This window comes from Pituophis catenifer, unplaced genomic scaffold (assembly GCF_029215685.1).
Source record: "Pituophis catenifer annectens isolate HBS135680 unplaced genomic scaffold, rPitCat1.0.hap2 SCAF_3, whole genome shotgun sequence".
NCBI lineage: Eukaryota > Metazoa > Chordata > Lepidosauria > Squamata > Colubridae > Pituophis > Pituophis catenifer.
This window is the reverse complement of record NW_027256883.1, coordinates 1368418-1392309: the sequence shown is the minus strand read 5'-3', so window position 1 is coordinate 1392309 and position 23892 is coordinate 1368418. Positions and strand designations below refer to the sequence as shown.

General features: G+C 48.4%; 2 protein-coding genes across 4 annotated transcripts in view; both read left to right on the top strand.

The window, feature by feature from the left end:
• EFR3A (EFR3 homolog A) overlaps nt 1–15841 on the top strand; it is a 53830-nt gene extending 37989 nt beyond the window's left edge. The window contains exons 15-25 of one of the 2 annotated variants that reach the window (XM_070940184.1): nt 652–727; nt 2522–2683; nt 2886–3017; nt 3659–3726; nt 6590–6717; nt 8826–8914; nt 9855–9903; nt 11708–11811; nt 12931–12980; nt 13571–13665; nt 14841–15841. In XM_070940184.1, coding sequence (XP_070796285.1) covers nt 652–727; nt 2522–2683; nt 2886–3017; nt 3659–3726; nt 6590–6717; nt 8826–8914; nt 9855–9903; nt 11708–11811; nt 12931–12980; nt 13571–13665; nt 14841–14845 — 958 coding nt within the window. In that variant the 3' untranslated portion in view covers nt 14846–15841. Of the gene's footprint in view, nt 1–651; nt 728–2521; nt 2684–2885; nt 3018–3658; nt 3727–6589; nt 6718–8825; nt 8915–9854; nt 9904–11707; nt 11812–12930; nt 12981–13570 lie in introns of both variants that reach the window. The other variant, XM_070940183.1, reaches the window with a different exon arrangement.
• Nucleotides 15842–17544: 1703 nt separating this feature from the next.
• Nucleotides 17545–23479, top strand: VPS28 (VPS28 subunit of ESCRT-I). Of its 2 annotated transcripts, XM_070940217.1 has the most exons (10): nt 17545–17592; nt 17970–18131; nt 18222–18250; nt 18445–18482; nt 19895–19984; nt 21648–21753; nt 21893–21994; nt 22115–22168; nt 22446–22537; nt 22984–23479. In XM_070940217.1, the coding sequence occupies exons 2-10, from the start codon at nt 18095–18097 to the stop codon at nt 23099–23101; spliced, it is 666 nt and encodes a 221-aa protein (XP_070796318.1). In that variant the 5' UTR covers nt 17545–17592; nt 17970–18094; the 3' UTR covers nt 23102–23479. The 2 variants fall into 2 exon arrangements, with proteins under 2 accessions (XP_070796318.1, XP_070796319.1); XM_070940218.1 differs by lacking the exon at nt 17545–17592 and having other exon boundaries at nt 17918–18131.
• Nucleotides 23480–23892: the final 413 nt, after the last annotated feature.

The following is a 23892-nucleotide window of genomic DNA, read 5'->3' as shown; positions in this document are numbered from 1 at the left end:
TGGATGGATAAATAGATGAATGATGGAAGATGATAGATAGATAGATAGATAGATAGATAGATAGATAGATAGATAGATAGATAGATATAGACAGATAGATAGATAGATAGATAGATAGATAGATAGAGATAGACAGATAGATAGATAGATGATAGATAGATAGATAGATAGATAGATAGATAGATAGAGATAGATAGATAGATAGATAGATAGATAGATAGATAGATAGATAGATAGATAGATAGAAGTTGTAGGTACTTCATCACTGGAAGTTTTGAAGAAGAGACTGGACAGACATCTCTCAGAAATGGTGTAGGCAAGGCCTCCTGCTTGGGTAGAGGGTTGGACTAGATGACCTACGACCATTGCAGCCTCTCCCTGGTCACGTGATTAAACTTCAGCCTCTTGGCCACTGACTCACCTGATCCCCTTTTGTGACCTCCTGACGAGCAAAGCCTAACCCGGGCTAAGGCTTTCATACAGCCGATGGCAATTCAAGGCAAACTTTGCGGGAAGGTGCAAAGCCCGTGTAGTTTACAAAGAGTTTCCACTCTCAGCGTTTCCTTGATGGCAAGTTGTTTATGGTAGCTGTCACTTGTTGTTTGTTCCCATAAGAGACGAGCCCTTTCCCTCCCCCTCCCCCCATTCTAGAATCATCCCGGACGTGTCTGATCTGAAGATAAAGCGAGACAAGATTTCCCGGCAAGACGTGAGCTTTATGAAGAAGGTAAATTTATGAAGAAGACTTACATTCAATTTCAGTCTAAAACAGGGCTCTCCACACGGAGCCACTTGAAGACTTTGTGGACTTCAACCCCCAGAATTCCCCAGCCAGCAACATGCTGGCTGGGGAATTCTGGGAGTTGAAGTCCACAAAGTCTTAAAGTGGCCACGTGTGGAGATCTTTGCAGGTCAAACTCCTCTGGGTGGCTCCCCTGGATGGAATATTCTGCCCTGTGGACACTTTTGTGAGGCTTAAAAAGCCTGGCTGTGATCCCCAAGCCTGGGGCCCCGAAGGCATCAGGGCCCCGTTGTCTGGCTTCACTGCTAACTGGACAAATTATCTTGGCTGCTGTGTATATTTATTTGGGATATTTTTAAATTGTTTTTGTAATGATCTTTATTGCTTTAATTGTTTTTATACTTTGGGAATTGTAAGCTGCCCGAAGTGATTGATTGAGATGGGTGGCTGTAGAAAAGGGAGGGAGGAAAGAAGGGAGGGAAGGAAAAGGGAGGGAGGGAGAAGGGAGGAATGGAGACAGGGTGAGAAGGACGGAAGGAAAGAAGGGAGAGAGGGAGGAAGAAGGGAGAAGAGGAGGGAAGGAGAGAGAGAGGAAGGAAGGAAAGGGAGGAAGGAAGGAAGGAGAGAGGAAGGAAGGAAAGGGAGGAAAGAAGGGAGGGAGGGAAGGAAGTGGGAGGGAGGGAGTGAGAAGGGAGGAATGGAGACAGGGTGAGAAGGAAGGAAGGAAAGAAGGTTTAGGTTTAGATTTATTAAATTTGTATATCGCCCTTCTCCCGAAGGACTCAGGGCGGTGAACAGCCAAAATTAAAATATATACAGTATAAAAATTAAAATAAATTAAAACAGAATTAGATCAGTTTGGCTTCCCCAAATTTTAAAACCCTTTACCCATAAAATAGCCCATTAAAATTTTAAGACAGCCCGGCTTGCTGAAATAAGAAGGTCTTCAACGCTCGGCGGAAAGTACGGAGGTCCGGGATCAGTCGTATTCCTGGGGGTAGAGAGGGAGGAAGAAGGGAGAAGAGGAGGGAAGGAGAGAGGAAGGAAGGAAAGGGAGGAAGAAGGAAGGAGAGAGGAAGGAACGCATTGTAAGCCGCCCTGAGTCTCTGGAGAAGGGCGGCATATAAATCAAATAAAAAAAAAAAAAAGAAAGGAAAGGGAGGAAGGAAGGAAGGAAGGAAGGAAGGAAGGAAGGAAGGAAGGAAGGAAGGAAAGAAGGGAGGGAAGGAAGTGGGAGGGAGGGAATGAGAAGGGAGGAATGGAGACAGGGTGAGAAGGAAGGAAGGAAAGAAGGGAGAGAGGGAGGAAGAAGGGAGAAGAGGAGGGAAGGAGGGAGGAAGGAAGGAAGGAAAGAAGGGAGGGAAGGAAGTGGGAGGGAGGGAGGGAATGAGAAGCGAGGAATGGAGACAGGGTGAGAAGGAAGGAAGGAAAGAAGGGAGAGAGGGAGGAAGAAGAAGGGAGAAGAGGAGGGAAGGAGAGAGGAAGGAAGGAAAGGGAGGAAGGAAGGAAGGAAAGGAGGGAGGGAAGGAAGGAGGGGAGGGAGGAATTGGGACAGGGTGGGAAGGGGGGGAGGGAGAAGGAAGAATGGAGGCAGAGTGGGAAGAAAGGAAGAAGAGGAGGGAGGAATGGAAATAGGATGGGAAGGAGTGAAGGAAGGAAGGAAGGAAAGGAGTAGAGGAGGGGAGGTGGGAGGAAGCATAAATCCCCTGCTCTTTAGCATTCACGCATCCCATCCTCCCGCTGCCTTGTGCCCCCTTCCCTCCTCCTGTCCTGGAGCAGCATGCCCAGCAGCTGTACCGACACGTCTACTTGGGTTGCAAAGAAGACGACAATGTCCACAAGAATTTTGAGCTGCTCTACACGTCGCTGGCCCTGATCACCATCGAGCTGGCCAACGAAGAAGTGGTCACCGACCTCATCCGCTTGGCCATCGCCCTGCAGGTAACCTCAGAGGTGGGGGGAGGAAGGCCAGGCTTGGGGGTGGTGGTGGGGTGGAGAGCCTGCTTAGGGGGTGATGAGGGGCGTAGAGGAACATCCGCGAAAGAAAAATAAAATGCAGGCAACGATTCACACCTGCCCGCCTGGAAGGTTTCCAAGGAAATATTTGGTGTATTTGATTCTCTTCCTTTTTCTCCTCCCGAAGGACATCGCCATTCTTAACGAGGACAGCCTGTCGATGTTCAACCGGTGCAGCATCATGGGGCTGGTCGCCGCGTACCTCAACTTCCTGAGCCAGATGATCGCCATCCCGGCTTTCTGCCAGCACATCAGCAAGGTGGGTAGCCAAAATCGTGGTTTCTCCCTTTTCCCTCTTTATTCCGTTTGGGGCCCTTCTTCCTTGGAACATTTTTGGGAGGGGGGGGGGACGCAGCAGGCAGCGAGCCATTTTGGGTGCGCCAAAGAAGGGCCATGTCACCCTTTGGAGGTCCATGGAGATTCTCAGTCCTCCAAGGTGCTTTCTTACCTTGTTAAGGTAGTCACCTTAACAACGGCAGCGATTCACTTAACAACGGTGGCAAGAAAAGTCATAAAATGGGGCAAAACAAATGACTCACTTAACAACAGAAATCCTGGGCTCCCTTGTGGGTCGTAAGCCGAGGACTCCCTGTAATCCGCTCCTCTGAGAGCTCACCCAGGAGGGCGTCTGTGTGGTCGTCACCCACATTGGGCGTGAGAATTTCTTTATCAAGGAGTCACGGAGCTCAGGGCCCACCAAATTTTACCCAGCCCTCTGCTCCAGGAACAAGGGAGAGTCAGTGGGAAACCAGGCTCCTCGAGGTGGCAACCCAGCTGCATATGCCAGCGGGGCACTTTAGCTTCACGTTCTCTGCCAGCAAAAATGGTGAGCCAGAGATTTCATCCCGCTCGGTTAACCAGGGCTCTGAAAGGGGCTTTTGGCTCCCACTGTTTCCGCAGGTGATTGAAACCAGAACAGTGGAAGCTCCCTACTTTTTGCCGGAAACCATCCTTCGAGATAAGTGCAGGTAAATGTCTTGGGTTTGGCTGATAAACTTTGGAAGAGAAGCTTTGTCGCTCAGCGTTGAACTTTGGGGTCCTTGGCGCTCTCTGAGCCGGGTGGCTTCCTTGCAGATGTTGGATGGGATGGGATGGGATGGAATATGGAGAGAGGAAGGAAGGAAAGAAGGAAGGAAGGAAGGAAGGAAGGAAGGAAGGAAGGAAGGAAGGGAGGGAGGGAGGGAGGGAGGGAAGAAGGAAGGAAGGAAGGAAAAAGGGAGGGAGGGAGGAAGGAAGGAAAGAAGGAAAAGGAAGGAAGGAAAGAAGGCAGCAAAAAGGGAGGGAGGGAGGGAGGAAGGAAAAAGGGAGGGAGGAAAGAAGGAAAAGAAAGGGAGGAAGGAAAGAAGGAAGGAAGGAAGGAAAAAGGGAGGGAGGGAGGAAGGAAGGAAAGAAGGAAAAGGAAGGAAAGAAGGAAAAGGAAGGAGGGAGGAAGGAAGGAAGGGGAAGGAAGGAAGGAAGGAAAAAGGGAGGGAGGAAGGAAGGGTGGGAGGGAGGGAGGGAGGAAAAAGGGAGGGAGGGAAGAAGGAAGAGGAAGGAAGGAAGGAAGGGTGGGAGGGAGGGAGAGAGGGAGGAAGGAAGGAAAAAGAAAGGAGGGATTCTTTATTGGCCAGATGTGATTGGACACACAAGGAATTTGTCACTGGTGCAGAAGCTCTCAGTGTACATACAAGCAACAAGTGATGGTATGTACAGTGTATATACAATCAAGTCATGATTGTAATCATAAGATACCATCATCATAAATCATAAGATACAACACTCAGTAATAGTCAAAGGATACTAAATAAAAGCAATCCGTATTAATCATAAGGTACAAACAACAAAATGATAATGATAAGATGCTAAAGGAATAAGTAATGGGAAAGATAATAATAATAATACAGCCTGACTACGTGGTTTGACATACCCAGCTACCGAAGGTCACATCCTCGGTGCTAGAAGGGCGTGGGATTTACAGAGTGGAGGACTGGGGGGTTCTTGGTGCTCTCTTGATTGTCTACTTGCAGACGTTTCATCACCCAACTAAGTAACACCATCAGTGTTAGTGGGGTTTGTGGAGAGCAGGAGGAGGAGGAGGAGGACTGTGGGGTCTTTGGTGGTCTCTAAGCTTCTTTTCTTGTGGATGTTTTATGACCCAATGAGGTAACATCTTGATCTGCAAGAAAATGACAAGAGAACAACCCAGCCCAGAGATCACCCAGGACCCCCAGAAATTAAACATTATAGCCCACTCCCAATCAATAATCATGGCCAAAGCCCAGTCCTTGGTCCCCAGGTAGTTTGGGTGCTTCCGTAGCCTACAAGGATACATTTCTTCTCTGAAAGATCCCAACTTATAATACATATTGAAACTTCCTCTCCCTGTTTCGAATGATGAAAATGAGGGAAAAAAGAATTTGATCAAAATGCAAACAGGATAAGAGCAGATTGTTAATGCCCTTTTATGATGCCTTTGCACAGGGCCACACATCCCACGGGGACCCTCTGCAGAAATGGTGGGGAAAAGATGCCCAAAACCAAGCCAAATCTAAGTATCGCCCCAGAGCCATTTCAGCAGCGGCTGTGGGGATTCTCCGAGATCACCCAGGCTGTGGTTGACCCCCCCAAAGGTGCCTTTTCCAAAAGTCAGCTGGACTTCCTTGGGTTTTTTTTTTCCTTTGAAAATGTTTCACTTCTCATCCCAGAAGCTTCTTCAGTTCATCATTCAGTTCTTCATGAACTGATGAAGCTTCTGGGATGAGAAGTGAAATGTTTTCAAAGGGAAAAAGAAAACCCAAGGAAGTCCAGTTGACTTTTTGGGAAAAAGTTTTTCTTGAGAAATGTCTTTTCCCCACTGGACGGATTGCTCAAAGCCCAGCGGTGCAGTAGAGCAGATTCATTTCTACGATGACATTCCAAGAGATGAACCGGCAGCGTTTTTGCTAAGACTGAGGTTCGATTGGATTGGCCTCGTAGGATATTATCAATTAAAAAAAAAAAAAAAAAACTCAACCGAGATTTCAGTACGGTAAGATATTAAAGATTTCAGCCAAATTCCCTTTCAGCCAAGAGGAAGGAAGTTGAGAGGACTGAAAGGAGAACTTTGAAAAGTTCAGGGGGAAACTTGAAGGATATTGTTAAGGCAATAAGGAGGAACGATTTATCATTGGAAGGGCTTCCCTCCAGAAGTTGTGGGTGCTCTTATCTCTGGAGGTTTTAAAAAAGAGATTGGATAACCATTTGTCTGAAGTGGCGTAGGGCAGTGATGGATAACCTGTTTGCCATCCCATCGGGGGGGGGGAGCACGGGGGGGGTCACGCACGTGTGTGCCCACACCCATAATTCAATGCCCCCCATGCCCCGCCCTCTCGTGCATGCACGCGCGACACCCCCCTCGTTGCTCCCCCCACTTTTGGCTAAAAAATCAAAAAGGTTACTGGTGGGCCCGGTAGGCCCGTTTTTCACCCTCCCCAGGCTCCAGAGGCTTTCTTGGAGCCTGGGGAGGGCAAAAACAGCCTCCCCCCGTCCCCCCGAAGGCCCTCCAGAGGCCCGTTTCCTGACTTCTGGTGCTCCTGGAAGGCCTGAAAATCAGTTGGCTGGTGTGCGCATGGATGCTGGAGCTGAGCTAGGGCAATGCTCGCGTGCCCACAGATATGACTCCATGTGCCACCTGTGGCACGCGTGCCATAGGGTCACCATCACGGGTTTCCTGCTTGATCAGCGGGCTGGACTAGAAGACCTCCAAAGTCCCTTCCAGCTCTGTTCCATTGTTCAGTTGATCCACTTATAATCTCATTGATTTTCCCTTTCATTTTGAACAAAGTTTTTGGGGTTGTTTTCTTTTTTAAACAGCCTTCCCCCGAACTTTGATAAGGACGACAAGAGCTTGTTCTTCCTGACTCACAAGATTGTGGAATCCTTAGGCGGCAGCGGCTACAGCGTGGAGAGGCTGTCGGTGCCTTACGTGCCCCAGGTGACAGGTGAGATATAGTCTTTCCAGCGGACGCATGTGTGACTCGTGGCAATTGTTGGCCACAACAGTTGCAGAGAGGAAACCGCTCCGTTTGAGGACCTGGATTGTTGAATAGGGAGGATGAAACCGCTTCCCTTTGCGATCGGCCATTTTTTGGCTGAGAAGTGATGTCGCTGAACTACAATTCCCACAGCACCTGGCTCTCCTGGAGCTTTAAGGCCGCCATCCTTGTGGCCCTCTTGAAGAGACCTTGGGGGCTGTTCCAGAGGGCAGCCAGGGACTCCTTGCTTCTCTTTTATACACCTGTCCCTTCAGATTTTGCAGCCATTTTGAGAGGAAGCAAGTTGTTCTGCCTTCCCACTAGACTAGGGGTCTCCAACCTTGGCCACTTTAAGCCTTGGCGGACTTCAACTCCCAGAATTCCCCAGCCAGCAAAGCTGGCTGGGGAATTCTGGGAATTGAAGTCCCCCAGGGCTCAAAGTGGCCAAGGTTGGAGACCCCTGCACTAGACCAGTGGTCCCCAACCCCCGGTCCGCGGACCGGTGCCGGGCCGTGGAGTACCTGGCACCGGGCCGCGCAGCGGCCGGGGGACATGAACGCTGCAGCGCAAAGGCTCCTGGGCCGTGCACAAAAGCTCCTGGGCCGTGCGCAATGGGCCGTGCGCAAAAGCTCCTGGGCCGTGCCCCCACCCCTGTGCGCGCTCAGCGGGCCGCGGCGATAAAAAGGTTGGGTACCACTGCACTAGACCACATAAATGGTGGAAAGGGGGATGACCAGAAGCACCGTGGCCCTTTGGGTCACAGTTCTCATACCTCCACCTCCGTTTGACCATCCGTCTGTTATAATCAGCTCCATTAAGTTGGACTCGATGACCTACAGGGTCCCTTCCCACTTTGTTATTCTTAGTAGACCAGACCAAGAAATGTAATATATACTATGCAGATGTTTTACAACAATTAGCATCCGTGGGACGCTGCAAATGGCCATAAATGCGCCTGGTTGCCGTGGGACCGGAGTGCAGTCATGTGACCGGGGGACGTGGCGGCCAGCACAACTTGAAATTCAGGTCATAAGTACCGCCCAGATAGGTCTGTCATAACTTTGAATGGTCACTAGGTGACCGGTCGTAATTCAAGGACTTATCTGCATTCTCTACAGGTTTTCATCATTCTCCCAATTCCTGAAACCTATAATCAGTTTATCTATCTATCTATCTATCTATCTATCTATCTATCTATCTATCTATCTATCTATCATCATTCATTTCTCTCTGTATCTATCATCTGTTCATCCATCCATCTCTATCATCAATCTATTTCTATCTATCCATACATCCATCTCTCTATCATCTATTTCTATCCATCTATCTCTATCATCTCTATCTCCGTTCATCCATCTTTATCATCAATCTATTTCTAATTATCATCTATCTATCATCTATCCATCCATCTCTATCATCAATCTATTTCTGTCTTATGTACTGTATCTCCATCCATCTTTATCAATCTATTTCTATCATCTATCATCTCTCTCTCTCCATCCATCCATCTCTATCATCAATCTATTTCTATCATCTATCTATCTTTCTATCTGCATCCATTCATCTCTATCATCAATCTATTTCTATCTATTGTATCTCCATCCATCCATCTGTCAATCTATTTCTATCATCTATCATCTCTCTCTCCATCCATCCATCTCTATCATCAATCTATTTCTATCATCTATCTATCTATCTATCTATCTATCTATCTATCTGCATCCATCCATCTCTATCATCAATCTATTTCTATTTATCTATCTAATCTACTATATCTCTCTATCATCTATCATCTGTCTATCTCTATCATCTACTATCTCTATCATATCTCTGTCATCTATCTATCTATCTATCTATCTATCTATCTATCTATCTATCTATCTATCTATCTATCTATCTATCTACCTTATCTATCCATCCATCTATATCATCAATCTATTTCTTTCTATCTAGCTATCTAGCTACCCATCCATCGATTCATCTATGCCTAACTTACCAGAATGTGATATATTGTATGCTATAATTTATATCACCCACAATGAGAAATATGAACTTTTCTGATGTTACATATACAGATGAGGACAGGCTGTCACGAAGGAAGAGTATCGTGGACACCGTGTCCATTCAGGTGGACATCCTTCCTGGAAACGGCGCAGAAGATAAGGTAAGTTTGATCATGGACATTGTGCAGCTTCAGAAAAGCTTTTTGACTTTCTCGTCCCTTTAAGGCTAGGACTCTCCAAACTTGGCAACTTATGTACTTCAACTCCCAGAATTCAATGGGGGAATGCAATGCACAGAATTCTGGGAGTCGAAGTCCACAAGCCTTAAAGTTGCCAAGTTTGGAGGGCCTTGTCCTAAGTGATCTCACCTAACCCTATTAGTTGCACCTATCCTTCCATCCATTTGCACCTGGCGAAAGTCACCCCATCAGCTTTCACACTAAAGGCCGGACTAGAACTCACTTTCTCCTGCTGATTGGCGCAAAGTCATCCAGCCAACTTTCATGCCTAAAGTGGGACTAGAACTCACTGTCTCCTAGTAATTGGCCAAAGTCACCCAGATGCTTTCATGCCAAAGGTGGGACTAGAACTCAGTGTCTCCTGGTGATTGGCCCAAAGTCACTCAGAGGGCTTTCATGCCTAAAGCAAGACTAGAACTCCCAGTCTCCTAGTTTTTAGGCCAGCACCCTTACCACTACACCAAATTGCCTCTCCAGGTACAATTATGTGTAACTGTTTACCGATTCAACCTATGAACATGGCAAGTGCAGAAGCTTGGATATCTTTTTAACCAACCCTTTTTATATCATCCCCTCTGACAGATAGAACAGATTCCAGACATTCCCCAAACCAGTTTTCTCATCTTGGTTTTTGGGTTGTTTTCCCACATTTTCTGGCAGATTCTGCAACTCAGAAATATTATTGAGTCTCCTTGCAGGCTCCACCTCTCAAGCGTCTAATAATGGCTTCTATGTGGCTTAATTCATGGTTTCCTCCTTGCCGTTCCCTCTTGCTAAACCACAGAAAATTATTTTATTTTCCTTTTTGTTCAACTGTCGGTGCATTTAAGCAAAATATTTCTCTCCCCCCTTCTCCCCCCAGGTTAACAGCATGGAGGAAATTACCTTTGAAGCACTGAAGAAGGCGATAGGTAAAATGCATCATATTATATAGTAACATATGTATCCTACCCCCCATTCCTTGTTCTACCGTACTCTTAACAAGCAGCGATTTTGCCCCCAATAATGTAATCATAATCCTCACTACTATGGATTGTTTCTCCTCAGTTAAACAATCAGGAATATCTCTAGAGATTCTCAGTCATCCAGCACATAGTTGTGCTTTTTCCAAAAGACAATTTGATTCTCTTGGTTTTTTTTCCTTGAAAACATTTCGCTTCTCCTCCAGGAAGCTTCTTCAGTTCTGTAATAGTGTAGTTGTATATTCTGAAGAACTGAAGAAGCTTCTTATTTATTTTATTTATTTTGTCGCATTTCTATGCCGCCCAACTCCCAAGGGACTCTTGGAGGAGAAGTGAAACATTTTCGAGGAAAAAAAAAACAAGAGAGTCGAGTTGTCCTTTGGAAAAAACACCTTTGGGACAATCAGGGGTGAGAAAATACGATTACATGTTTAATAGCTCACTTAATATTAATGATGTGACGAATTAGGTTCCAAACTGGATCAGGTCCATGAACTAATATTTCTCCAACTAAAAACAAGCTTTTCTTTGTTCACTTATTACCGTATTTTTCGGAGTATAAGACGCACCTTAATTTTGGGGGAGGAAAACAAGAAAAAAAGAATTCTGCCTCTGCCTACCAGCATCAGGATCAGCAGTGTCCTCACTTCCATTTGGATTTTGATAACGCATAGCCCAGATCTTTTTATCAGTTTAAGTTTCAGGGAGGAAAAAAAGCATTGCCTCCATGCATCGCGTTTTCTGGCGTTTTTCTCCCCAATTCCCCGATGCAATTCGCAGAGCTGCACGCCCTCATGAAAATGCGGCGGCGGCAGTTTTCAGCAGGTTCCAAGCAGCACCCGCCACCCATCTCCCAGCATGCAACATTGCTCCTTTTTGGCAATGTGAGGATCCCCACCGCCCGAAACCGCCAGAAAATGAGACGCACAGAGGCCAACAACCTCCCAAGGGGGGGCAGCGGGTGAGTGGGGCTACATTCGGAGTATAAGATGCACCCAGATTTTCACCCCTAATGGGCGGTAAAAAGGTGCGTCTTATACTCTGAAAAATACAGTATGTCAGATTTCGATGCTATCTCAAAATAAATGAATTTCCAAACTGCCAATCTTTAAGGAAATCTTTTCTTTAATTGAGCACAGCCACCGGATCATGACTTGATGCAGACAAGACTGACCTTTTGCCCCCCAATCCCTCCCTTTCCGATCCCCAAATCTCTGCTTCTCATTGGCTATCTTCCAAGTCATTCTTCAGACTTCTTTTCCTCGTCATTTCCCAGGAATGTCTCCCCCCCCCTTCATTTCCACGACAACCCGACTTCAAAGGGATTTAGCAGGCAAAAGTTCAGAGCTTATCTCTCTCTCCCTTCTGCTCTCTATGCCAGCGTCGAAGCGCTGACACAGTGAGCTTTTATTTATTTATTTCACACGGCGTAGCAAAATGCAGCCTAGTGCCTAACGTGAGTAACTCAGAAGTGCCCATTTATTCAGATACAATGGAAGGCTAAGTATCCCCAGACCTCCCAGAATTCTTGGGAGGGGTCTCTAGCTCCCCTTGGCAGACAACCGATGCTTTTACTCTCAAGGAGACCCGTGCGGTCTCCGGCATAGCCAGGCTGAGATGGTGTCCCAGGCCCTGGGAGTGCTTCAACCAAGGGCGTTTGGGGAAGCCGTCTCATCACGTGTTTTGGGAACACGGCCTTTACTTTGCTCTCTCTTTCTTTCTCCATTTTTTAAAAAATTATCAACTTCCCAAGATAACACCGGCCTTGAAGAGCAGGAGAAGGAGAAAAGGCGCCTGGTCATTGAGAAGTTTCAGAAAGCTCCCTTTGAAGAGATCGCAGCACAGTGCGAAACCAAGGTGAGCCGAGCAGAACAAGCAACATTTTCTACAAAAAGCCCCCTGCTTGGTGATGCCCAGATAGCCTTGCAAGGCAGCTGGAGGGTCTACTTAGAGAGTGAGGACCCCACATCACGAGCTAAGATGGGGTCTCTCTTCTCGGCTGGCAGTGCTCATGATGCCACCTTCTCCTACAAGGGCTGGGTGCAAAATAGACTTTGCATTGTCGTGTTTTATTCCTGTGAGATCAGGGCAGAAGAATGGGCAAAGCGTGAGGGAGGGGGCAGACCCTTTCGCTGTCCCTCTTACGGATGGGAACTGGCATCCAGAGTAGGGCTACTAGACTGAAACCCCTGGCTGAGTAAGAAACTCCCTGTGAAAGATTTCTGCTTGACGATACGGTAGAAAAGGGATTGTAGTTGGTGACCAAAACCACTTCCTTTTCTCCTGGGGAGGCCGTGTTGTAGCATTTTTCTGCCAGGGGGGATTTTTTCCAGATTTATTAGGGGCCTTCAGTGGGGGATAATCCAGGGTATCTCAAGAAGAGAATACAGAATAGGATACGGAGTAACAGAATTGGAAGGGACCTTGGAGGTTTTCTAGTCCAACCCTCCAGACAAGTGGCTGTCCAGTCTCTTCTTAAAAACCTCCAGCGATGGAGCACCCACAACTTCTGGAGGCAAGGAGTTCCACTGATGGATTGTCTTCACTGTCGGGAAGTTTCTCTTTAGTTCTAGGTTGCTTCTCTCCTTGATTGGTTTCCATCCGTTGCTTCTTCTCCTGCCCTCAGGGGCTTTGGAGACTAAGTCGATCCCCTCCTGTCTCCTTTGTGGCAGCCCCTCAAATATTGGAAGACCTCTATAATCTCACCCCTGGTCCTTCTCTTTGTTAGACTTATATTATTACAATTCTAAGAGTAACAGACTCCTAAGGCTGGAAGGGGGACATTGGAGGCCTTCTAGTCCAACCCGCTGCCCAGAGCACAAGTCCTTATACCATCCCTGATAGATAGTTATCCAATCTATTCTTGAAGACCTCCAGCGATGGAGCCCCCACAACTCTGAGAGGCAGGCTGTCCCACCGAAAGGAATCTCGCCTTGACTGTCACCCGATCTCACTCGATCTGTTTTCTCTCTCCAGGCAAACCTCCTCCATGACCGACTGGCTCAGATACTGGAGCTCACCATTCGGTAAGGAGAAATGCCGAAGGACTGCTGGATTTTGGCTGGGAAAATTGGAGGATGGGAATTTGAGAGTGACGGGGTGAAAGGGTGGGAAATTCAGGGATGATCAAAGGACAATACAGGTACGTCCTCAGCTTAACAACAGTTCGTTTAGTGAATGTTCAAAGTTACAACAGGACCGAACAAAAGTCAAACAGTCACAGGATGTTTCACTTTACAACGGTTTCACTTAGTGATGGAGTCACCAGTCCCAACTGCAGTCATTAAGCGAGGACTACCTGTAATATTTTGTTCTGACAAGTTGATTCTCAGCGACAATTGCTAGGTTAACCAGAGTTTGTGTTAGTCTCTGTTGGCTTTAATTGCTTTCCCACCATGTATTTCTTACTGTTCAAGTATTATTAGTTTGCAAGCTGTCTCCAGTAGCCATCAGAAGACAATAAAAATGAGAATTTAGGAAGAAATACATTTCCTCAATTGAAACCGTTTTGGATCTGACTTGATTAAAAACTCGGGGTCCCAAGCCAGCCCGAAAGGCAGAATGTCCAGCTGAAAGTCTGCTGTGTATAATAACCCTGGGGCTTTTCTTTTTACAGGCCCCCTCCCAGTCCTTCGGGGACCCTGACCATCACGGCCGGCTGCCCCCATTACCAATCTGTTCCCGTCTATGAGATGAAGTTTCCGGATCTTTGTGTGTATTGAGGGTCCTCTACTGGGAATTATTTTAGTCTTAAGAGCACACACTGTGTAGAGCCCAGGAGTTCCTCGCTCTCTTCACTCTTTGCCGCAATTTAATCGAGTTTTCAAAAACGGCCATGAACACAAAGGGCAGTTAGGCTGGGATTGCACACTATTCTCGAAGCTGTTGCGAAGAAAAATGAAAAGACGACGATTTATTTTTGGGCAGCTGGTTTTACGGTTTGGAAATAAGGTCGTGCTTAGGTTTATCATTCCACTTTGTCCAGAAGTGACAATGCTAACTATCCAATTCTGGGCTGGCTCGTTTCCCATCAAAACCTTTTCCGTAATGTAAATCTTGAGCACCTTAAACAATACGAGGTGGGCACTTTGCTATCATTAACTAAAGGATGATGCTAAATACTAAGCCACGTTGAAGAACTGGCATGTGCCCACAGTAGTTAATCTGAATCCTAGTTTTGCTTTCTCAAAATTCTGTGCTTCTGCAAATAGTGGTCACATGCACTGTTCTGATAAAAAAGCCTCATTTTGAGCTTTAAAGCCTGCAGTATTTTTTCATGTCTTAAAAAAAAATGTCTAGTCTAAAGCTCATACTTTGGGGGAAAAGTGTATTTTTGCTGCACAGTGGTATATAGATGATATATATTTCGTATAGCACAAGATATTAAGGGCATTTTAAAATGAGAGGGTTTTTCAAAACACATTTCTGAAATTGTAATAGAAGAGTTGGTTATTCTATGAACTATTTCTCTCTGTAATATAGCGATGATAGTGATATTTTATTAATTGAAAAACAAAAAATATGGATGGCACCCCTAGGCAACTTAGAATTTTTACTGTAATGTACCCGCTCCCCTTCTTTTTCATCTGCCAACTGCCATTTCCCTCCTTGAGGCCTCCTGGTCAAGATATTCCCACTTTCTGATGCCTTTTCATTAGCACCCATTGCACAACGGGGTGGACTTTCAATGTTTAGCTGGCAAGCTTTGGCAATTTAACATGTTCTGTAGTTGCCAGCTTGCTGAGTGGGGTGATTGATATGTTTGGCCCGGGGACACGAATTGGGGAGAAGTCCTAGGGGATTTATATATTTTTTAATTTTTTGGCCAGCCTGTTAAAAGAGCCGAACTCTGAATGTGCTCACTGTAACCAAGGCCTCTTTTTCAGTTTGACGGCACAATCACAGCTCTTAGAGGAGGACGAAACCGCCTCTCTGGTGCAGCATCCCCCTGTGATTGCAGCTGCTCCGGCCTGCTCGGACGAGAGGCAGCGCCCCCCTCCCTTGGCACCCTTAGCTCCCCCTTTTTGGTTTTGGAAGGTAAGCTGTATGGGCGTCTGATGTCATCCGAGGGGCATCTTCCCGAAGAGCAAAAAACCAAGGGAAGGCCCCTCTGTCTTTTTCCAAAATGTGGCTGCTTACACGCCAGCCCTGAAGGGAAGGCCAAATGCTCTGCCATGTTCACCCCATGCCGTCTGTGACCGGTCCTGCTGTCCGTCCAGCTGCTTCCCCCACTGCTCTGCATGCAACAGACGCCTGGCCTTTCATGCCTCATCTGCTGGGCTGCCTCCATCTTTTGTTGTTGTATTCCACGGTGGAACTGCGACATTTCCACAACTCTCGTGGCTCTTGTGTAGCGTCTAGCGGGGCGGGGGAAACATGCAAAAAGGGAAGTGGTCAGATTTTGAGGACAGGCTGCCTCCTGGTTCTGAAGGCACTCCTTGCGTGGTGCATTACGCTGGTGAGGAAAAGCGCAATCCTCTTACGTAGACGGTGGTCCAGGAAGCCCACGAAGCCACGTTGCTGATTTTGTAACAGTCCCCTCGCGCTCCAGAAACACCCGATACAAAGGCCTGCGTATTGATCACCTGTGCTCGTGGCCGTGTTGGTGTCGTTCTAATGTTTTTGTCCCTCAAAAGTCCTGCTGATAGTTTTAGGTAGGCCAGCCTGTTCCTTAGCATTTCAGTTGTTCCGTTTGAAAGAATGTATAGCTTTCCGTTGGCGTTTTAACGCAAAAAATGAAAATTGCTCTACTGCAGAGGACTGTCGTTAACAACTGGATTGTCTATTTCACCGAAGCTTCAGTAGATCAATAGATTTCTGCACACTCTGTAACAAGCTGTTCGGTTAAATGTAAGAACACTGTGCAAATCCACTTGTAAGCAATAAAATTTACATAAAGGAAGAATCACAAAATATTTTTTTCCTCTTAAGATTTTTGTTGACATTTAATAAATAATAATTTAGGTAATGGAAATCATTGACAAACAATTTAAGTCGAGTGATAGCAAAGCATTTGCCTTTTGGCAATTGCTCATCCCTCTTGCCCACAGACCCCACTCCCCCTTTTTGAGAGTCTGCAAAGGTCTTCAAAGTTGCTTCATGTTCCTCTTTTAAAAATACCCAACCTGGGAAGTGGGGGGGGGGGGAGTCATATATTCCGTCCCCAGTCACACCCATGGGGCTTGCTATTCTGCTCCACATGGCCTTGACCTGCCATAAAAAAATGGAGTTAATAATACAGTTTCCAGACGTAAGAAAAGATGCCCACCGACCCCTTGGACATACCAGTTTTACATCCAAATGCTTGAACCTCATTTTTCTTTCGGCCTGCTGGGAAACCACTGCTGGCAACCTGAGTGAACTCGGTGAACCTCAAAGACCCCCCCACACACACAATTTGTATAAAGCAGCACCTTCTTTTGTTCCCTTTGCCCCAGTGCCAAACCCACCAGAGGCATTGGACTACAACTTCCATCACTCCTGATCTAGAAATCATGGAAAGAGAACGCCACCATGGGGCAGGCCAAGAAGAAGAGTGTGTCTGTGTCGTGTGTGTGTGTGTGTAATAGTTTGTTGCCACCCCACAGCTTTCAGACAACCCCAGCCCGCAATTCAAACAAATGCCAAGCTCTGCAGCCCAAGACAAGCAGTGGACAGTTAGTCCTCGACTTACAACCATTCGTTTAGTGGTCATTTGAGGTTACAATGGCACTGGGGAAAAAAAGCGACTCCTCACACTTACAACCTATGCCGCATCCTCATGGTCACACGATTAAAATTTGGGTGCTTGGCAACCGGGATGTATTTATGAGGTTGCTGTATCCTGGGGTCACGTGATCGCCATTTGGGACCTTCCTTCTGAAGCTGGATTCGTTTAACGGCCACATGATTCACTTAACAGCTGAAAGAACACCTGTGGCAGGTAAAATTAGGTGTGACTCAATGACCACCTTGCTTAACAACAGAAATGCTGGTCTCCGTTGTGGCCGTAAGTCGAGGACTACCTGTGCTGAGATGAAGAGCATATTAAGAGAAACATAATAAAATATTATTAAATAGTAATAAAAGGTAGAAAGCCTTAGCCCATCTGTGGCCGAAGAGCAAGAGTTCACTGCTCAGGCAGGCGAGGGCATAAAACTGGTTCATTTACTACTTATATCATGTATATAAATAAGCCAAAGGGGTTTATTCGGCTCGCCACGGATGATGGGCTTCGTCGTCCCTCCCTTCACCCCAAACGCTCCTTCCACGCGGGGTCAACCAGGCCGGCTGAGGCCTCGCGAGGGGCTCGAGGAGCCCCGTCCGCCCGAAGGGAAGGAAGAGCAACCGCAGCTCCGCCGCTTCCCGGCTTGCGAGGAGCCCGAGAGGCCGCGGAGAGATAGCCAGGCCGGCCCAGGCCACTCTCGGCCCTTCCCCGAGGGCTCCGGCAGCCCACGGAGCCTCCTCGGAGAAGGCAGCAAAAACGCGCGGGAAACGAGGCCTCGACGCTCTCCTCAATTCGCCTCACGAAAAGCCCGCGCTTTCCCAACATGCACCGCGCCAAGCATCCGGAAGCCGACCGCTCTACCCTCCCCTCCCAGCGTCTATGGTAGCAGAACCGGAAGTGGGCGTGGCTACCTGCCGGAGATCCACGGGAGGGTAGGAGACCAGCCGTTCTCCCCTCCCCTCCCCCCGGTGTTGTCCGTCAGAGCCGGCCCCGCTTTTCTCCCACCCTGGGAAGTGAAAACGCGGCTCCGCTTTTTCCTTCGGCCTCCGCGCCTCCTCTCGCTTTCCTCGCCCGCCGTTTCCGGCTTGGCCTTGCGGGCAGCGGGGCCCCAAATAGCAGCCGAGCCCTTCTCGAGAGCGGTGGGGGCCGGGTTGCCTCAGCTTGTCCCGTGTTCGCGGCGTGGCGTGTGGGGGGGGGGCTCTTCATTCCACGCAGCGTCGCAAGAGGGGCGGGGCATTATCCGCCGGAGGAGGAAGGGGGGGAAAAGAAAGAAACCCGGAAGCTCTCACGCCGCTCTTCCGTTTCGTAGCTCTCGGGCCGAGGTGCGCGCGCAGCTCCCGCCTTGTCCAATCGAGCGCCGAGCGGAGGAGGAGGAGGAGGAGGCGGAAGTAGGGAAGCGGCAGACCCGGCCAGCCGATCGGCCGAGCAGGGAGGATGTTCCACGGGATCCCCGCCAACGCCGGGATGGGAGGTGAGGCCGCGGGGAGGGGGGGGAGATGGGAGGGGGGAGCTGGGCGAGGCTCTGGGGCGACCCTCACCTCTCCTCTCCTTCCGCTTTCAGCCCCCGGGAACAAGCCGGAACTCTACGAGGCAAGTCGGGGGAGGGGAGGGGAGGGGGGGGCTGTGTGTGTGTGTGGGGGTCTCCTGTCCCCCCCCCTCTACTCAAGGCCGGCCGTGTCAGGGCTGCCAGCTGCTTTATGTGGGGGGGGGTCTCCTGTAGCCCCTCCCCCCCCTGAGCCTGGGCAGGTTGTGGGGTGGAAGCCTCAACTTAACTTTCCTTGCAGGAAGTAAAGCTGTACAAAAACGCCCGAGAACGAGAGAAGTGAGTCTTTCTCCTTTATATTTATCTTTCCTTTTTTCTCTTGTATTTACATTTATATCCTTCCTTCCTTCCTCTCTTTCTTTCTTTTTCTCTTTCTTTCTCTTTCTCTTTTTCTTTTTCTTTCCTTTCTTTTTCTCTCTTTCTCTTTATCTCTTTCTCCCTCCCTGTCTCCTTCTTTCCTTCCCTCTCTTTCCTTTCTCTCCTTTTCTTTCTTTCTCTTTCCTTTCTCTTTCTCTCTTTCTCTGTCTTTATCTCTTACTCCCTCCCTGTCTCCTTCCTCCTTCCCTCTTTCTTCTCTTTCTCTTTCCTTTCTTTTCTCTCTCTCTCTTTCTTTCTCTTTATCAATTTCTCCCTCCCTGTCTCCCTTCTTCCTCCCTTCCCTCTTTCTTTTCTTTCTCTTTTCTTTCTTTTTTCTTTCTTTTTCTTTCCTTTTTCTCTTTCTTTCTCTTTATCTCTTTCTCCCTCCCTGTCTCCCTCCTTTCTTACCTTCCTCCCTCTCTTTCCTTTCTTTTTTTCTTTCTTTCTCTTTCCTTTTCTCTCTCTCTCTCTCTCTCTCTTCCTCCCTCCCTGTCTCCCTCCTCCTTCCCTCTCTTTCCTTTCTTTCTCTTTCCTTTCTTTTCTCTCTCTCTCTCTTTCTTTCTCTTTATCAATTTCTCCCTCCCTGTCTCCCTCCTTCCTTACCTTCCTCCCTTTCTTTCTTTCTCTCTTTCCCTTTCTTTCTTTTTCTCTCTTTTTCTTTCTCTTTCTCCCTCCCTCCCTTCCTTTCTTATATATTTTCTTTCATTCATTTACATTTTCTTCCTTCCTCAGTAAAATGAGGGCCCGGATTGTTGCTGACTCTGTAAACCTCTTAGAGAGGGCTGTGGAGCACTATATAAGTCTAAGTGCCACTGCTATTCTTTCTTTCTTTCTTTCTTTCTTTCTTTCTTTCTTTCTTTCTTTCTTTCTTTCTTTCTTTCTTTCTTTCTTTCTTTCTTTCTTTCTTTCTTTCTTTCTTTCTTTCTTTCTTTCTTTCTTTCTTTTTCTACTTATTAACTTGAGATGCCACCCATCCTGCCATCCAGTAACTCTGGGTCCCCTCCAGAAGTGATCCCCTGTGCCAGAAGGCTCTAACCATGATGGCCACTTTGTGGACTTCAGTTCCCAGAATTCCCCAGACAGCACATGCTGGCTGGGAAATTCAGTCTTAGACTCCTGCTCTACACAGATTTGTAGGCATCTCCGAATGGGAAGCCACTGGAGGTCAAAGGGCTGCCTGCAATTAATTTGGCCACAATGTTTGCAACTGGGGGAGGGGCAGGGAGGGGCAGCATCCTGCGGGCAGAGCAGCCGAAGGAGGGGCCTCTGTCCCACTTTGGAAGGCCAAACCTCGCAGAGCCAAAATGGTCCCAATTTGCTCCTCTTGGTTTCAGGTACGACAACATGGCTGAGCTGTTTGCTGTGGTGAAGACCATGCAGGCCCTGGAGAAGGCCTACATCAAGGACTGTGTCAACCCCAATGAGTAAGTGCGAAGGCCTCACGGCGAGTGTAACAGAAGGGCAGAGTCGGATGGGACCTTGGAGGTCTTCTAGTCCAACCCCCCCTCCCCCCTGCTCAGGCAGGCGACCCTAGACCATAATATATGGAGGTGGAAGGAAGGGAAGGGAAGGGAAGGGAAGGGAAGGGAAGGGAAGGGAAGGGAGGGAGGGAGGGAGAGAGAGAGAGAGAGAGAGAGAGAGAGAGAAGAAAGAAAGAAAGAAGAAAGAAAGAAAGAAAGAAAGAAAGAAAGAAAGAAAGAAAGAAAGAAAGAAAGAAAGAAAGAAAGAAAGAAAGAAAAAGAAAGATGGAGAGAAGAGGTCCGTTGCTCAGAGAAAAAGTTCTGAAGTGAAGGGCCAGGCGGTGATCCTGTCCTCCTTGGTTGGAGGCTTCCAGAGATCAGGGTGGGATGTGATGGGCGATCTGTCTTTGATATTCATCCAACAGCTCAGGGCACTTGGAAACAGGCAAATTAACAATTTTCTCCCTTTTTTATGGACCATTTATACTTCCAGCACCCTGGATGGATTCTTGTCTGTTCCATCTGCAGCAATACAGGTAGTCCTCGACTTATGACCACAATTGAGCTCAGCGTTTCTGTTGCTAAGTGAGACATTTGTTACATGGATTTTGCCCCATTTTACGACCTTTCATGCCACAGTTATTCAGTGAATCAACTGCAGTTGTCTAGTTAGTCACACGGTTGTTAAGTGAATCCGGCTTCCCCGTTGACTTGTCAGAAGGTCACAAAAGGGAATCACATGACCCCGGGACACTGCGACTGTCATAAATATGAGTCAGTTGCTGTCTGAATTTTGATCAGGTGACCATGGGGAGGCTGCAATGGTCGTAAGTGTGAAACATGGTCATAAGTCGCTTTTTTTCAGTGAAGATGTAACTTTGGACAATCACTAAACGAACTTGTAAGCGGAGGGCTTACGTGGTGATTATAAAGCATCCAAATTTTGATCTTATGACCCTGGGGCTGCTATGATGGTTCTAAGTGCGAAAAATGATGATAAATCTTTTTTTTAGAATGGCGTAATTTCAAACAGCCACTAAACGAACAATTATAAGTCGAGGACTACCTATACAAACTTAGTCAGGCACTGCCAAGGAGGCACAAGACTATAGATACAAATAAATAGTATTTTGTTTAACTGGTTGTAAAATTCTAAAAATTTTAAAGTGATTTTGTTTTTGAAACTTGAATTGGGAACTGCCCAGAATTAACTGAAAGATGGGCAGCTGTAATCGATGTTTTAAATGAATAAAAGACCCATCCTCTTTGCCGAAAGGAATGGCATGATGGCTCAGCAGTTAAAGCTGCCAGCCTGGGTTCGAGACCTGAGCACCGTGTGATGGTTGAGCTCCCATCCTCTCCTCAGCTCCTGCCCACCTAGCAGTTTGAAAGCATGCCACTGCGAGTAGATAAATAGGCACCACTTTGGTGGGAACAGCGTTCTGTGTGCCTCAGTGTTTAGCCATGCTGGCCCCTCGATCATGGAAATTGCCTTCAGACAATGCTGGCTTCCTCGACTAAGAAACGGAGACAAGCATCGTCCCTTCGAATCAAACACTACCAGACAGGGCAAAGCTTCACCTTACATCCCCTCCGCTCACTTGTGGACTCCGGCCCTTCCTTCCAGGTACACGGCCGCCTGCTCCCGCCTCCTGGTCCAGTACAAGGCCGCCTTCAAGCAGGTGCAGGGACTGGAGATCAACTCCATCGATGACTTCTGCCGCAGGTTCCGGGTAAGAAATCCGATTTGGGGGTGGTTGCACCAGGAGCGTCTGAGCCATCTGTGCTCCGTCTGGTGGCAGAGGAAGGGGGGGGGAGGCCCTTTTGAAGGGGGGGGGATCTCTATTTAAGTGGCCGCCTTTCCCCTCCCAGCTGGACTGCCCACTGGCCATGGAGAGGATCAAGGAGGACCGGCCCATCACCATCAAGGACGACAAGGGCAACCTGAACCGTTGCATCGCAGACATCGTGTCGGTAGGTTTGGGGGCTGGCAGGGGGGAGGCCCATGACGGACCTGGGGGCCACTTTCTGCAGGGTGCCTCCGGCGTGCTCTCTGACCGGGGCTGGTTGGCTTTCTCTCTCTCTCTCTCCCAGCTCTTCATCACTGTGATGGACAAGCTGCGCTTGGAGATTCGGGCCATGGATGAGGTGAGCAAAGGGAGAGGGGCTCTTGGTCACACAGGTGGCCTCGGGGGGGGAGTGGGGGGGGCCTCTGAACCAACTGCGGCTCACTTGCGCTGAAGCCACATTCAGGGATAGGATGGCAAACAGGAGGTAGCCGGCAAAGTGTTATCTCTGCACAGGTTCAAGGCTCTCACCCTCCCTCCCTCCAATATCCATCCATCTTCCTCCCTCCCTCTCAAAGAAATAATAGAAACGGAGCAAGGAAAACGACTGACTGCCTTCTTTGCTTCTGCCTCCCCAGATCCAGCCAGACCTGCGGGAGTTGATGGAAACCATGAACCGCATGAGCCATTTGCCCCCGGATTTTGAGGGGCGGCAGAAAGTGAGCCAATGGTGAGCTCTTCCCTGGGGGAATAGACTTGTGCGGAGGGCACCCTTGCCAGCTTCTGCCCCTGTATCCTGTTGGAGGGGGAGGTGGGGCTGCAGAGGTGGGACCGAGCAAAGCCCCAGGAGGTGCAGAAACGAAAGCCGTTTCTTATCTCCTTGTGGGTAACCCTCAGTGCTCTTCCAGCCGGGTGGTCTCCTTGCAGACGTTTCATGACCCAACTAGGTAGCATCATCAGTGCAGAGGGAGGAGGTTGGCTGCATGGAGGAGGAGATGACTGCAGGGTCCTTGGCGTTCTCTGAGCAGGGTTTTTTTTTCCCCCAGACCTTTCATTACCCAGCTAGACAACATCATCAGTATTAACTGAATGTTAGTCTTTTCTCCTCCTCCAGGAGAGGCGGGGTGGGCAAAGCAGGGTCCCCTCCTCCTGTGACCGAGATCTGTTTCTCTCTAGGCTGCAGACCCTGAGCGGCATGTCGGCTTCCGACGAGCTGGATGATTCTCAGGTCCGCCAAATGCTCTTCGACCTGGAGTCGGCCTACAACGCCTTCAACCGCTTCCTGCACTCGTGAGGCCGAGAGCGGCCAGGCCGGAGGTGCCCGTCCCTCAAGAGGGGAAGATGCAACGGGGGCCCTCAGGGCTCCACTACGCGGACACACCCGGTTTCCAAAGGCTGCCGGGCGCCTGAACGCCAAGGCTCCCGTTTCCCCTTCCGTTGGAGAGAGAAGCCTTGGGGACTCCTCTCGTTGCGTGGGCCGCATTGCAGTTATTTTCACTCTGGGGGTGGGTGTGGGGGGGCAGTGGACCAGCCCCTCCTTTCGCAGCCTTGAATTGGGGAACAGTAGCATATTTTGGGGGAGGGGTTACGTGTATTTATTTGGGTTTTGCTTTCGCCTCAGAGAGGCAAAATTTTGTGGGTCTGAAGCAAATAAAATCTTTCTACAATTAAACCTGGCATATATTGGATTTATTCAAGAGATTGTTTACCATCCCTCTTCCTCGTCTCAAGGTTACAAATAAAGTATCCCCTCCCTCCCTCCCCCTGCAAAGAAGTGGAGGGGTGGGCCTGCAGCCTTCCCCAGCTCTACTTGCATCCCCTGCCAGAGAAGCAGAGCCATTCAATAAATACGGGACAGTTGGACGCAGGAGGACAGAAGGATAAGAATGGTTAGTTAAAAACGGCGGCTTTGTCCACGGAAGGGAGGAGGTACTTTGTCTCCCACCCAAATTTTCTCTGCAGGCACCAAAATTCTCAGTTCCACAAGCCAGGTTGGCGGTCACCCACAGCCCGTCTACAACTCGGGATCTCCTCTGGAGTCAGCTGAGCTATTCCACTCTTTCCACTGAGATTCATCTGTCCTGG